The sequence below is a fragment of the Metarhizium brunneum genome, chromosome 7 (genome assembly GCF_013426205.1).
Source record: "Metarhizium brunneum chromosome 7, complete sequence".
NCBI classification, from domain to species: Eukaryota; Fungi; Ascomycota; class Sordariomycetes; order Hypocreales; family Clavicipitaceae; genus Metarhizium; species Metarhizium brunneum.
In genome coordinates this window covers 393,813-407,814 of record NC_089428.1, presented here as the reverse complement: position 1 = coordinate 407,814, position 14,002 = coordinate 393,813, and the positions used below count along the sequence as shown (strand labels likewise).

General features: G+C 46.9%; 4 protein-coding genes across 4 annotated transcripts; 2 read left to right on the top strand and 2 right to left on the bottom strand.

The window, feature by feature from the left end:
* Positions 1-277: 277 nt before the first annotated feature.
* G6M90_00g106860 (uncharacterized protein) lies at positions 278-1,474 on the bottom strand (the record flags this gene model as incomplete). The annotated part of the gene is made up of 2 exons (XM_014684415.1): positions 278-766; positions 827-1,474. 2 exons carry the CDS (start codon positions 1,472-1,474, stop codon positions 278-280), a joined length of 1,137 nt encoding a protein of 378 aa, XP_014539901.1.
* A 1,610-nt stretch (positions 1,475-3,084) lies between these two features.
* G6M90_00g106850 (uncharacterized protein) lies at positions 3,085-4,544 on the top strand (the record flags this gene model as incomplete). The annotated part of the gene is made up of 2 exons (XM_014684414.2): positions 3,085-4,099; positions 4,153-4,544. 2 exons carry the CDS (start codon positions 3,085-3,087, stop codon positions 4,542-4,544), a joined length of 1,407 nt encoding a protein of 468 aa, XP_014539900.2.
* A 528-nt stretch (positions 4,545-5,072) lies between these two features.
* G6M90_00g106840 (uncharacterized protein) lies at positions 5,073-6,107 on the bottom strand (the record flags this gene model as incomplete). The annotated part of the gene is made up of 1 exon (XM_014684413.1): positions 5,073-6,107. The coding sequence occupies one exon, from the start codon at positions 6,105-6,107 to the stop codon at positions 5,073-5,075; it is 1,035 nt and encodes a 344-aa protein (XP_014539899.1).
* A 3,181-nt stretch (positions 6,108-9,288) lies between these two features.
* G6M90_00g106830 (uncharacterized protein) lies at positions 9,289-12,580 on the top strand (the record flags this gene model as incomplete). Its single annotated transcript, XM_014684412.2, has 4 exons — positions 9,289-9,553; positions 9,610-9,650; positions 12,159-12,435; positions 12,510-12,580. The coding sequence occupies 4 exons, from the start codon at positions 9,289-9,291 to the stop codon at positions 12,578-12,580; spliced, it is 654 nt and encodes a 217-aa protein (XP_014539898.2).
* Positions 12,581-14,002: the final 1,422 nt, after the last annotated feature.

Here is a 14,002-nt window from a genome sequence, read left to right as displayed (position 1 = left end):
ACGTGTCTTGTCCGAGGTGACAGTTTGCCGTGCTTGACTCGAGTAACTGCTCAGCCGCCAATTACAGCTCGCGTGTCTTGACTCGCAACATGGATGTTCTAGTGGCACAGAAAACTAAAGGAATCCCGCATCACAACCCCTGATTCAAATAACGGGATTAGTCTAGAGTAAATGAATTCTTTAACGAGTAGAAAAGCTAGAGACTAGGTCCAAGTTCAAATCCATCTACTCCAGGTACGCACGCCAGATAGACACAAGGTAAATATAGCGTGACGATTTACCCTTGGAAGTGGCGAGGCCTGTTTCCAGTCTTCTTCTTCTGTGCGTTTGTCTGGGATTTGTTTCTATCTTTCTGAGAGGTCTTCCCCTTCTTTCTGTCATCTGATGTTGGCTCTTCGTACTTGGGCGGCTCCTCAAAATCTCCGCCATCATCCTGCTCTTTGGGCTGGGATGGCTTGTTATCTTGGGTACCCGTCTTTCCTTTGTTTCTGTTGGGTTGTTGCGGCCTTCTCGTTTTTCCTTCTTTTTCTGTTGACTCGTCGTATTTGGGCGGCTCCTCAAACTCATCGTCATTGCTGCCTCCAGGCTTCGGCTTTTCTTTCCCTTTCTCCTTGGACAAGCTGGTTGGATCCACTGGCTTGAGTTCGGGCTTAGGGTTATTTATCATGTTCTTGTATCTAAAGGCTGGCGTGTCCTTGTCCTTGTCAACCTTTGCATCATCCAATACATCCAGTTGTTGTACTAGTCTGTCACAACCCCAATCATCCTGTAGTCCAGTTAATACATTGTTTTGAGAGCGTACTTGACTTTTTAAAGAGATGCATACCTTGTGACCACAGGGGGGGTAAATAACCTTTTCCAGCTGCCCCTTGGCGTTTCTCGTGCCTGCGATTGCGACAATGCGAGCGCCGCTTTCTTTTTCTAACCTTTTGGTAACACCGTGACTCTGATAGTATTCATGGAGGGCCATTACCTCACCACACCTTCCATTATGCTTGTGACGATTGTCTCCAGGTCCCCTGCAGGCGTCTAAATCGGCTTGTACTTGGCTTTCTTTCCCATATGGCGTTTGCGGGCCTTTTGCCGAGGACGCAAAGATGAGTTCATTGTCAATAATAAGGGTAGTCATGACACGTGGCATATCTCCCTCCGGAATACCGTTCTTCTTGGCCATGCTCCGCATCTCGTCGTACGCATCTACAGCGATTCTCTTCATCTGACTGGCTGTAATTGTTTGCGGGTTCTCAAATTTGAGATGACTAGAGAAGACCATTGAACCCTTGGCATATAGGTCACGGTCCAGCTTAATTTGAAGACTGTCCTTGGCGGGGAGCGGCTCATCAGTTGGCAGTGCTGGCAGCGGCACTCTCTCTTTTTTTGGTCCTGCTGGCGCCTGCGCTTCCAAAACTTGGCAAAAGGCCAAGAGGATGGTAAGGTAGTACCATAGAAAACTGGTAGTCTTATACAACTCCATGACTTTGGAGTGTTGTTGTATAAGACTTTAAAAAAAACGTAAAGAAAAAAGGATAGACAAGGTACTTGTAAAGATGTTTAGATGAAAGTAGGTGGAATTTTTTTTTCCTTGCTTGTAAAAAGCTCAGAACCTTAAAGGCCGTAATTTGATTTTAGAGATGGGACCAGCGGAAACAAGGCTTTAAGTACTCGCATCATAATAGAGCTTAATTCTTCTTTGTCGTCTGAACATGATCCTCAGCCGGGAATACCGACCGGCAGTTTTACAGCCGAGTTGTTCGGGACTTGCTACGTTGTCTTAAAGCCGGGATAGTGGCGTGATGTAGGCGCATAGAGCATGAATGCAAGTCGTGGCTGAGACTGTACCTGGATGGTAATATTAATAGAAATACAGCTAGCACGTGGGGAAAATTGGATATTAATTAAGACCAATTGATAAAAGGACAGGCGTCCTCGCATGAACCCATGGCAATATCAATGCTTGGCTGTGGGGAATACCAAGAAAATATGAATGCCATTTTTTTTCAACATGAGAATGTTTATCAATTCGAGTCTTTGTTTTCAAGGCCGCTCGGTGTTATTATACAATAAAATAAGCTAAAAGGTTCTATCATTTGACGACGAAAATGTGTTCTCGCCATTCAAGCGAGACGAGTGGGAATTTACGCCCCAGGTGCCTCTTCTTTAAAAACATGCAGGTGATCAATGCCACCGGATGGACTGATTTTAAGTTTCTTCCGTTCCAGGTATTGGGATTATCTGTGACTCCAAGTTGGAGGCTGTCGAAGTAATTATGAGTCTGAATCTTATCCCACGCTAAAACGTCAAGATATCCCGGCAATTCGGCAGCCCTAGCTAGCGCGAAACATTGCGAACCGGGGTTTTGGGGAATCTCGGCACTTTCTGCAAGGTTATTGAAAATTAATTAATGCTCCCGACTACAAGCGGGAAGGCGCTCAATGACGCTACGAGGTGTAGCCGCGTGGCCGCTGGAGAGTGAGCTGGTTTTTTCGACAACGGTGAAATTCATGACATGACTCAATATCCCAAAACACCAAGACATTGATGTCATTTACGCCCTTTGACAAAAAGCAAAGGCCAGTGCATGGTCAAGTCCGCAAATATCGCCGTCTCTAAACCCTCTCCTTGTTATCGCGCGGGTCAGCTCATCAATGCCTGATTCGTATTCCTCGTGTAGTTGGGTCAAAAGCGTCATGGTGAATATTGGCCATCAGTCGAGGCTACTCGCACCAAATAACAGGCCAATGTCGTCTCATCAGCTCATGGGAATATTGGTCAGGGACGAGAATTATGCCTGGCGCAGGAGTGCGGACCGCCAAGAAAACAAGCGTGTCATTTTTCTCAATGCATGGAATTACTCGCTCGCTCGTGGTCATTATGCAGACCAGCTCGTCGGTGCATCAGAATCGAGACGTGTAAATCAGCTCAGACGAGTATTTATATCCAAGCTTGTCGCCCTTGAACTTTCCAAAAGGCAACACTTAATCCGTGTCCAGCAAGAACCGACCAATCTACTCTCCTTTTCATTTTATTCTTTGGGATTCACAATTCTTGTTACTTGTACAACCGCCTTTTTTGGCCGAGAAAACTATGGTGTTGACCGTGGTGAACGCGATGCTCTGGGCAACACTGCCCTTGTCTGCCGCCGTGTACGGTTCTGCTGTTCCTCGGCAGAATACGCAGAATACCGGCGACATCAACTTGGCTGAAATTATCCGCGATTCTCCTAAAGTTCAAGCTCATATGAAGAGCACTATGAGCCATCTGGGCAAGGTATTCCCTTTCTCAGAGGGCCAAATGAGTGCTTCGAAAGGCGGAGTTGACTTGTTAAATTCTGCGGAAATACCGGAATTCGATCGCAAATGCCTATTTGTGCGCAACTCGATTAAAGAAACGGGATGGCAATCGTCTCTTGATGTTAACCCTCATCCCAACGGTGATGATGTGGTTACCGGAGAGAATGAAGAGCCCATGACAATCAGTACATCTACGGTTAAAACCAATAGTTACCGGCTCGGATGGAATAAGGAGTCATCTAAAGAGACCGGCCAATCTGTTACAGCTGAAGTTTCAGTCGGTTATGGCCCCTTCTCAGCGTCTCTTGGGACAACCGTTTATGGTAATCAGCGTATGACAGAAGGCCAAAATGCTGAGTTGTCAAAACAAGAGGAAGTCTCAGTCAAGGTTGATAGGCCGTATACGTGTCCAGCATGGAGCATCTGCAGGGTTGTAACCTGGACTTACATCAGGACCATCACAGGAAGCTGCTTCCTGACGCCCTATTACAATGAGACGTGCGGCAGGGGTGAGACAGGCAAGGGCAACTTGTACAGTCTTGGGCTTCTCCGGTCTTGTTCACCCGCCGATAAGATTGCCAACAATTTTTACGAGTTTATTCTTGGGCAGACCGGATATGGCCCCGATTTGGAGGGCATCAAGATGCACATAACCGAGGGCGTAATCCCCAGGTACCAGGACAACTGCAGCTTTTCGTACACGCTGCGAGACGAGCATGGAACACCCATCAGCGCCATCGCAAACATTATTGAGAAGTACCCGGATCCCAACGCCAAGAAGATTGAGGTGACCAGCGTCCCCAAGGCACGTAAATGGGTGAATTCCAAGGCGGGGGATCTAGTCTGCAGCCTTGAGCGCAAGTGGTCCTGGATGCCCCTAATCGCTTTTATATTTCTTCCACGGATGGCGGAGACGGAAAATGGCATAATCGCGACGACTTGCCCGAGCCCGAGGGCTGTATGGAGACGCGCCCCGACACCGAGTCCAAGTCCAAGAGAGCCGAGGCCGAGCTCGACAACAACAGCCTCGAAGAGGAGCCACCCGCGTACGACGGCGTCAAGGTGGAAATTCTTCAGGACGGAATGCCCGCTTTTCTCGAGAAGTTGGGCCAGAGCAAGAGCGAGGGCTTTATAGCAAATCGCATCGACGAGGCAAAACCCAGCAGCCGCGAGGTCCACGGGCGTGCAGCCGATTACATTCCCAATGTCAGAGATTGTTTGGCAGACTTTGTTAAGAAGAATACGCAAGGTTAAGTACGAGCATGGAGCAGCCACGCATGGCTATCAAGTCGTGGACATGCTAGCAAGGACATGGACCTGGACATTCTTTGCAAAGCCGTATTGCCAGACACGTCGAGGGGCGCGGAAGCCATCAGCACTCTGATCGCAACTGCCAACGGAACTTGGGTGATTTAAAATTGTATATACTTGACAGTCGCAGGGGCTACTAGTTGCGAGTCGAGTTTATATATCAATTAAAATCTCTGCTTTATTCGTTCGTGACCGAGTCTGCAGTGAATGGCCGTGAATCGATGCCATGGCACAATGTGAATGGGGCCCCGGGGGGGTAAAACATGGGGATTCTCACACATTGACTTGTTCGCTTAATACAAAAACTGCCGTGATGTTTATAAACGAGGTTTTTTTATATTCCCATTATAGATTAGACCAAGTAAAATAGGGGTATTCTGAAACGGCCGTTCATTTCGCCCGAGCTGGGCATGTTATTCCAGTCGTTGGGCCAGATGAGGAAGGGAAAAAGCAAGAGAACGCAGAGCGCACTCAAGTACTGTCAACTTTCATGTCGTCTGCCTGTATTCCTGCTAGTAGATTTTCCCCTTCTCTTATAATAAAACCGGCCAGCTCCTCCGCCGCGCCTGGCTGCACAGCTCGCTCATCCGTCATTAGCGGCAGGACCTTTTCCTCAATGAGCCTACAAATAGCCATGAGTACATCCTGCTTAATCTCGCCACGATACCTCTCGACAAGAAGCATCGATCCAATAGCCGGATCTTTCCAGCAGTCTCGGCACCTAGTCCACTTTTCATCCCTGACCATAATTCGTGTCAACAGCAGCCGGGCCAGGCGGTTCTCCAGTTGGCTCGGCGGCAAACCGCGTTCTCTGCTGCCTTGCGGGTAACGCTTTACAATCCACTGAAAATCCAACAGTTGGGGAATCTGAAGGGGATCATCGGCGTGGAGGGCCAGCGGGTGTGCCCTCGGGACGGAAACCAGGACCGCGGCGAGTTCCCCCCTGTCAACTTGGTCAGCTTCGCAGTTGAGACGCCAGCCCATCATCTTGCCGGCTCGCAGCTGCAGAATCTTCTGCGCAAAGACTGTCTTCTTGCCGAAGTCGTCAATCACGCTTCCTTGACCAACTCGGTAGTAGCCCAGGAAGTCGAGGGCGTCTCGGTATGCCACGAGATCAACGTCCTTGACGAGAGGAAGGTCATAACTGTTTCCTTCTCTCATGGTGAGAACGATCGGGCCCTTCCATACCGTTTCTGCCCAAGTATCGCCAAGAGGGGACGGGGAACCATGGAGGGACTCGCTGTCAACTACGCCCTTTATGATGTCTGGATCTAGATGCCATATATCGATGGTGTCTTTGTTCGTCTCCCTTCCTCGAAGGGCGTTGCCCCGGATACGCTTCAGTAGGGGCCTAATAACGCCATTGTACTCAGCGATGCTAAGCAGCTTGCCAAGATCGGGATAAAAATATTCGGCAAGTTGGCGTTTGACCACTTTCGTATCGATCCAACGCAACGTTGGCTTCGTTACAGAAGAACTCTGTTTTGTTGGGTCTTTGGGCTTCATGGGAAAGAAGATGACAAGGCGATGGCGCGGCGACGGACGACATTGGAAGTTGGCGTCGGCTTTGTGGCTATATTTCTTGTATAGCAGGCGGTGCACTTCCCAGTCGGTGTGCTGGCATTCGAGAGAGCAGTATGCTGCCGACTTGCATCTCGCGCAGAACCCAGCGGGTGCGCCACAGATGGTGCATAATTCGCTATCCATTCAATATTGGGGTTGCAACTCTCTGATGTCATGTCTGGTAAAGAATTTTCTGGCTGCGGAGCTGTTGGCCGCCCATAAACAAGGGGGCATACATATGTGACTTGGCAGGCTTGTTTGCGCCTTTATGCTGTTTATTCGTGTTACACGGAAAGGGCCCAATTGACAACTTCGACGCCTAACAAACAGGCCTCACCGATAATGGACCTAGAGGTTACACAGATTGAACACGTGCCCGAGCACAAGCCCTAGGCACGGCTGTTCCCTTCTTGTATATGTAATGGTCACTTGTCCCTCTCTTCCTCTTGGAAAACCAAGGGCCTTTGATACCCTACTCGATTATCTTTGAATCTAGCCCTTGGCTACAAGCCTTCAATGGTGAACCCTTGTCGCAGGCGGAGACAAGACAAACTGCTACAGTTGCTCGGTACAATTGGCTGAATGGATCAGTATTTTGTTTTGAAATTCTTCTCCATGAGGAAGCAAGGTGTGTCACCCGTATTTCCATCCTTCTGTCTGAGTCCATCAAACATCATTAACTAGCGCAGCATACTTGGGCTTAACGAAGCAGAGCGTAGGAAGCAATGTGAAGATCAAGGTCCTACTCTGACCTGAGAGATTTGGAGCGGGTTAGCCGCACCCATCGGTGACAAGTGGAACGTTGTTAAGTCAAGGGTGAGTTACTTCCTCGACAAGCTTGCTGAAATTCTTGTACTAACTTGAGAGAGCCTCCTTTTATCTTTTAAGTAGCATAGGTGTCAGTGGTGCGGAAAAAGGAAATAATAGAAAGCTATAACTAGTAGCTATATGAGATTCGTGCTCCACCAAACAGGCTAGATAATGCAAATACTAGTATCGTATTAAGCTTAAATCAGTTGTTGCGTTGGACGGTATATACCGTTTATAAGAGCTTCATTGCGTGATACGCAATATAGGCAATTGCAACGCCGTACAGTCAAAGCCCTTGTTGCATTTTATCGCATGGACATTTCAAATGCCATCCCAAAATCTCGAGTCGCTCAGTCTAGGCAAGCACGGTATACTGGTACTCGCCAGGGAGGCAGTATCCTGACTTATTTGTTTCTTATACGCCTTTCTTTTGTAATACATTTTCCCGCTCCCCATGTAGGAAATTAAGACTCCCGTCGCTTTATTCACGGGACAGCTTCTACCCAATCGCAATCCAGTTATCCCGACTTTCATGTTGTGTGATGCACATCGCGGTGTTGCCACTAGTAGACGGCTTGTGCGATTCAGATTCCATTTGAGCTACGCCAGCAAATGCAGATGTTGGCTGCTCGCTTTGGGCCAAGTCACACTACGGGGTTATTACTAGTTCCTAGTGAGGGTTCCCAGGAAAAGGTTCATCGGGAATGCCTCAACTCAATTGTTTCCCAGGAAAAGGTTCGTCGGGGGTGCTTAAACTCAATTGTTTTGCCCTTTGCCACAAATGCATTCCTGAGCCGAACAGTACGTATATACGTAAAAGCATATAAGATGGATCGAGGTACACTGAATACGTGCTTCGATGCCCGGCTCCGTCGGAAACTCCCAACTTAAACTCGACTTGCTTTACACCTAGGCATGTTTTGTGACCCGACAATGTGGAGTACGTACCGAATAGGTTGATTGTTTGCGGAAATTTAATCCGCCCGGTGCGACAAAGCCGTCTACGTCATTGGTCTAGCTGCAATTATCTCACACGTATAGGGCTATTTGTTACGTACAGCCTTGTGACAAAACTCAGGAGTCGCATTCCACAATCGTGGTTGCCTCGAAATGAATTGGCGGTGGTTCAGCAAAATGTCGCTGTTGTCTCCGTCTCGGGGATGAGGTTTAATGGGACTGGCTGTCCTGTTTCATCCAAAACAGACAGGACGGCTTTTCTTGGTTCATGCCGTGTCTGAAACATTCACCGAAGCTTGTTCTCCAATACTAAAATTATTGGTTTGGTATGTATCTAGTCACATACATGTCTCGGATAGCTCTGGCCTGGCGGAACGCCACTGACGGAATATGGCATGAATGTTTCAGTATAGTCTTGACGCTGCCAGTCTCCCCCTTGTCCCATTTCGTGTTTTCATGTCTCAAACGGGTGCCGAAAATTGCATGGCTAAAACTATGATACTTTCGGTTAGATGCGTAGGTTTGCAACGGGGCGTCGAGATAACGCGTGAAGGAGGCGGCAGTCAAGCCGTGAGGGGAAATGCAAAATGCTGTCTATTACTCTTCTGGAGAGGCAGAGGGGCTTTTTTCTTGTAGATGGCCCATCTACCGCCTCAGCTGCTCTACTTTTTTGGCACTCTGGAAGATAAGCTTTTAGCTCCTTGCCACGAATACAGCCCGTGTCGGCAGTCAAATTGTTTTACCAAGATGCCCAGCATGGCTTGATTTAACCTTGGGGCATCTTTATGTTGGCCCCATAATACTAAGCCTTGGAGCGCGGAGTGTAACACGCCGCAGAAAACTTTTGTAAACCTAAACCATGATGAAGTCAAAAAGGCTACAGCATATAGATTCGAGTTCATATGGTCCTTTACAGTGTTCAAGCCAACCGGCAACTCGGAATGTTAATCATAAAATTACAGTTGGATTAGGTTTCATCTGGAGACTTGTGTGAGTAGACTTTAAGTTATCCCGCCAACTCAGGAGGTAACCAATTAAATTATTCTTACAATTCCTGGCATCTTGATGATTTTTCCAAAGTCTCATGCATTGAAGGTATGCTGCAACTTGTAGCCGAGCCTACTCTACTTGCACCCAGTCACTACGCGGTATCTGGCAATTTACATGCCAGCCATAATGCATGCCGCCCCATCAAACGAAAGCTATTGGGCGCTTGCAGTTGGGAGACTTTAAAGGTATAAATACCTGCTTCATCTCCCAATTCTGGCTTGTAACATCTTGTAGAATCTGCACTATTAATTCTAATTTCTCTCACTGCTATACTAATCGTAAGCTCTAAAGCAAAACAATAATCATCATGTATCTCAAAAACTTGCTCCTTCTTGCATCTGCTGCTATCGGCGCTATTGCCCAGTACGACGACGGTTTCTACAACGAGGTCCAGTACGACAACTTTGAAGACGACTTCGCTACGTCGCCAAAGGTAGGTTCTCTCGGCCTCGCCAACAATGGCATTCGTGGTCTCACATCACGCAGGCAATCATCTATCGCCAGCGACATTGTCAGGGACCACCACTGGTGGCCATCAACGACGATCGCTGCAGAAATCTTTCACCACACATGTAAGCCTTCGGAAACCTTTGCAAAAAAAAACATGCCCTTTAACACAGGTTTATAGGCCAGGAAATCCCCATTCGATTCGATTTCTCTCAAGCCATTGTAAATTCTATGCGTAGGTACATTCCCTGGACGCTTGGTATTCGCTGTATTAATATCGCGCAGGCATCAGAACTGCCAGGCAGAATTGACCGTGGTTCAACCAACCTGTCTGGATATTCCCCACAGGGCTCAGTCCATGAAATGCTTTTAAGCCATGGAATGTGGTCCTCGCGACGCCTTTGTACAGGTTTTTTACCCCCTCCAGAACAATCATGTCTTGTTGGGTTTTTTCCCTGTACTGGAATGCGAATGCAAAGGCGTTGCTATTTTTGCTAGGGAGTGTATTTGCCACGATTACGTCGTTTAAGACAAATAACAATTGTTATACCTGTGCTTGCTTGCAGGTAGCAGTATTACAATATCTACTCTTGATGTAGGAAATCATCAGTCTCATTTTGTCAATGCTGTGCCAAACAATCGTGCTGTTGTCGAGTAAGCCGCGCCTTATAGTGAGAGAAGCCAAATACGGTGGCTGAGACAAATCTCGGTTCAGGGGCCTGTAGAGAGGAGTCGGAAATACGAAATACCCGGGCGGCAAAGGGAGCTCATCTATTATTTGACGGCTGTCATGGTTCTGGAACGATAAAATCGTGGCTTTCAGTGAAATGGTGACAAGACGCCATATCCCCCGTCTGTCCAAGGTCTGTTCTCGGATATCATGTTTCATTACGGCTCGATTTCAGTATTCGGGATGGTGTGGACTGCAGAGCTCACACATTAGATTATAATCGGCACTGTATTGCCGACAAGACGGCCAAGAATGAAGTTTCAAGTTTCACAAAGAAAGCTTTCCATACCAGACTTGGAGATAACTCACAAGCCTCGATGATGCCTGCCTCGTCTACAGAATACAAGGGGCTTCTCATTGCAACGCGTTGTGACATGCCTTTAACCTGCCACGGTGAATCAACCATGGTGCTCTTCGAGCTATGTAAAAATGGCCCGTTCGGTTGCTTGCAGTACCAAGTTAGCCTCCTTGATGCATATCAGGCTCGAGTTTATTACGGTACTTCTACTTGTGTAGTTTTCGTCTTAAAATAGATATGCAGTAGGCAAAGTGAACTTTTGTTACCCTTGGCTCATATATTTGGACTCATCTTCATCACATGATTTGTGATTGTATCCTCTGGCACACCAAGTTCACAGCAAATCATATTGCCGTAGGTCGCTGAATAAATCTTTGAAACAAAAATCCCGCCCATTTTTGGATGCCAGAAAGATCAAGAATGTTTGAAAGGGGACGTGTTCGTCAGTTGTCATACGGAAAGGTAGCACAAAGCCGGAATTACGTCCAAGGGGCAGGATGCGGGCGGTCACGGCTGCATCAGCACAAAGAATTCATCGTAACTGCTACACGGTTGGCAGTAATTTATGTATTTCAATATGTACTGCAAGGACCGCTGGCACACAACAAAGGGCGTCGGGCCAACAAAGGTTACATATCATAATAACAAAAGCAGACGGTCACGAGGCCGGAAACAGGTTCTTAGAACTTGTTATATTTATAACGACTATTTGTCCCTTGAAGCCACGTAGAAAGCCAAGGACTTTTAATAATCTCAGGTCGATCATCATGGCCTTCATTGAACCAGACACTACGTTCCAAATCCAGTTACACTGCCCTTGTCACAGTGACCGCCGACAAAGGTGCCACAAAGCTAGGTCAGGGGTCAAGAACAAAGGCCTAAGGCAGCTATGACCTAGATGCCTCAGTCATCTGGGTCAGGTTACAGACGCCTGGATTATCATGTATATATATTGACGGGCCCTAGGTCAGGGTTTTAGATTGATTCTCTCAAGTACCTTTTGAGCCCAGATACAATTATTGGATTGAATTGAAGTTATTCACAAGCCCTCAATCGAAGCCCTTGTTACATCGGTTGGGGCTGCCATTCACGGACTGCATTCACGGTGCACTGCGAAATTGCTGAGAAGATTCTAAAATATTCTTGGACAGTGAACAATTACTAACCATGTATCACGCAGTATGTCGGGATATCATGGGCAGAGGTGATCTTACCCTTGGCGCCTGTGAAACAAGCATGTGACAGTGAATATTAGGATAAATCTATCTTTGTTTTACTTGTTTGCATATTTTCTTGTTGCACAGAGTGTCTTAATTATGCTTGCACAGCCATCGACAGCGGACTATTTAATAAAGGCCATCCTACCTCGACAGATGGCATAGCTACCTGGAAAACCATCATCTCTTGTTTAACAACATATCTCCCAAACACCTCTACTAAGTTCTTCCGACTCTGTCCAGCTGGACATTATCATACACGCGTTCACTAACTACTTCTTGTCTCTCTCAACTACCAAGTCATCAAACCAACGAAGCATCTTGTGGTAAGTGTAATACGAACAAGGGCTGAGACTTTTATGTCTGCAGTAGATAAAGAGGGGGGCGTTAAGACAAATCTTCCTGCCTGGGGTAGCAGCAAGAGTACAGTCGACTTTGGAATTATGTAATAGTATCAGTGAGAGTGCTAATATTCTATGTTACAGGTTAAACGGAGAGAGACAGAGACGATGTCTGACCTTATCAATTTGGACGAGTTCACTATTACGATTACCTCGACATACGCACTCGAATGGATGGTCGAATATATCGAACGTGAAATAGAAAGATCAGAATTGAGCTACAAATGCGTGTTCAGCATCAATGACTCGGCGACATTCCAGATGACGACCAACGCTCCGAAGTCGCGGGAGGATGCCACGAGGCAGCACGAAACTCTCTTGGGGATCATGGAGACAATGGGATTTAAGAAGCTGGGTGGAAGTAAGCACGGTGTAAATATGGTGCTTGGAATTTGAGATGAACACGGAGTCTGCAAGGCTAGGAAAGTGAAGCAGATAAGGGAGTGCGGAAAGAGGAAGAGCCTGCAAACTGGATTATTGAGGTGGCTTTGAACTGGAGTGGATAATCGAGAAAAAGTACAAAAATAGATGAGAGTGGAAGATGAAGAGAAAACACAAAAAAATGTTGGGGGATATTCCAGAGATGTCTTTTTAAGCTTATATTTTAATTCCGTGCTATACCCCCTGTAAGACTGTCTTGCATCCGAGACACGCATCTTGATTGGCTTTAGCCAAGCGAAGGGGGTCCCAAAAGCGGCAGCGAGCGGGCTTACCTAAGCCGGCGCAACACCAAAAAATAGCGTCCACGATGCAGCCAGCTAGCCATAAAAAGTAACGCTTTGAATACTATTATAACCCGATCTCCCAATCTTTTGCATGCATAAAATCCCAGTGGCACCTGCAAGTATCTTTTTTTTTTTAGTTTTTGCAGCTGTACTTAATAAACGCCATGTACCTGGGCGTACCTCGACTAGAAAACCGTGACGTGCCGAGAGAAATACGGATAAACACGTATTGTAGTACGTGGGGAGCTTACGAGTTTAAGACTTATGTCCGCGCACCAGTGCAGATGAGAAATAAACGGTTAACTAGTAATTTATCGAAACACCACGTCAAACATCACAGCCGATTCAAGGCTTCGCCCAGGCCAACAGGTAGAGGTATTTTGAGCAGGATCCCTAGCCATTCAGACCTCAAGTGTGCATGAAAGCGCACAAGCTGAAGATGGTGGTTATTTCACTGAAAATAAAACAAACAAATTCTTTCTTTGTTCTAGTACTGTGTGTTTAAGCAATGTTTTGAGTGGATCGAGTCAAAGACGGTTTCAAACGCAAACCCGCTCCAGATCCCATTCTTCGCATCTATTTATTTCACTGTTGCCCAAGGCAAAGAAAAGCCTGATGTTCCTGAGCAGTTATATGGGTGTTCACATCCTGTTCTAGCCGGAAAGTTCGAGCCGGAGCAAGTTCTCGTTCTAGACCATGACCAGGCGGCCAGCTTATACAACAATGATTAGTCTTACTTCTACCATGACCAAGTTCACAGCTGACCACATTTTCACAGGTACTTGAATGAATATTAACAAAGATACGCGGACTTTTGAGGACACCACCAAGCTCAGGTGGTTTTGAGAGTGTGAACATGTTGTTCGGCTTTGTGACTGCCGTACACAGCACTACGGGCAACATGACCTTTGACAGAAAAAACGACTATTGACATGTCACGGAGCACCGAAGGATATGACAGGATGCACTCAGCTTATCGTGTCTACACACTTACGAAACATACGCGTGCCTGGCAGTGAATTGTCGCCTCAAACCATGTGTCAGGTCTTTGTGATGTAGAGAAATGCTGTTGGTTAAAGAGCATGTGTAACCAAAGCTTGTGAGAGAAGGTGTCATCCCTCCACTCTTTCGCATGTTTTCTCGTTATTGAAAGAGTGTTCTCTTGCTGTATTGATGGACATCCTTGAAGACAGTCATTGCCGA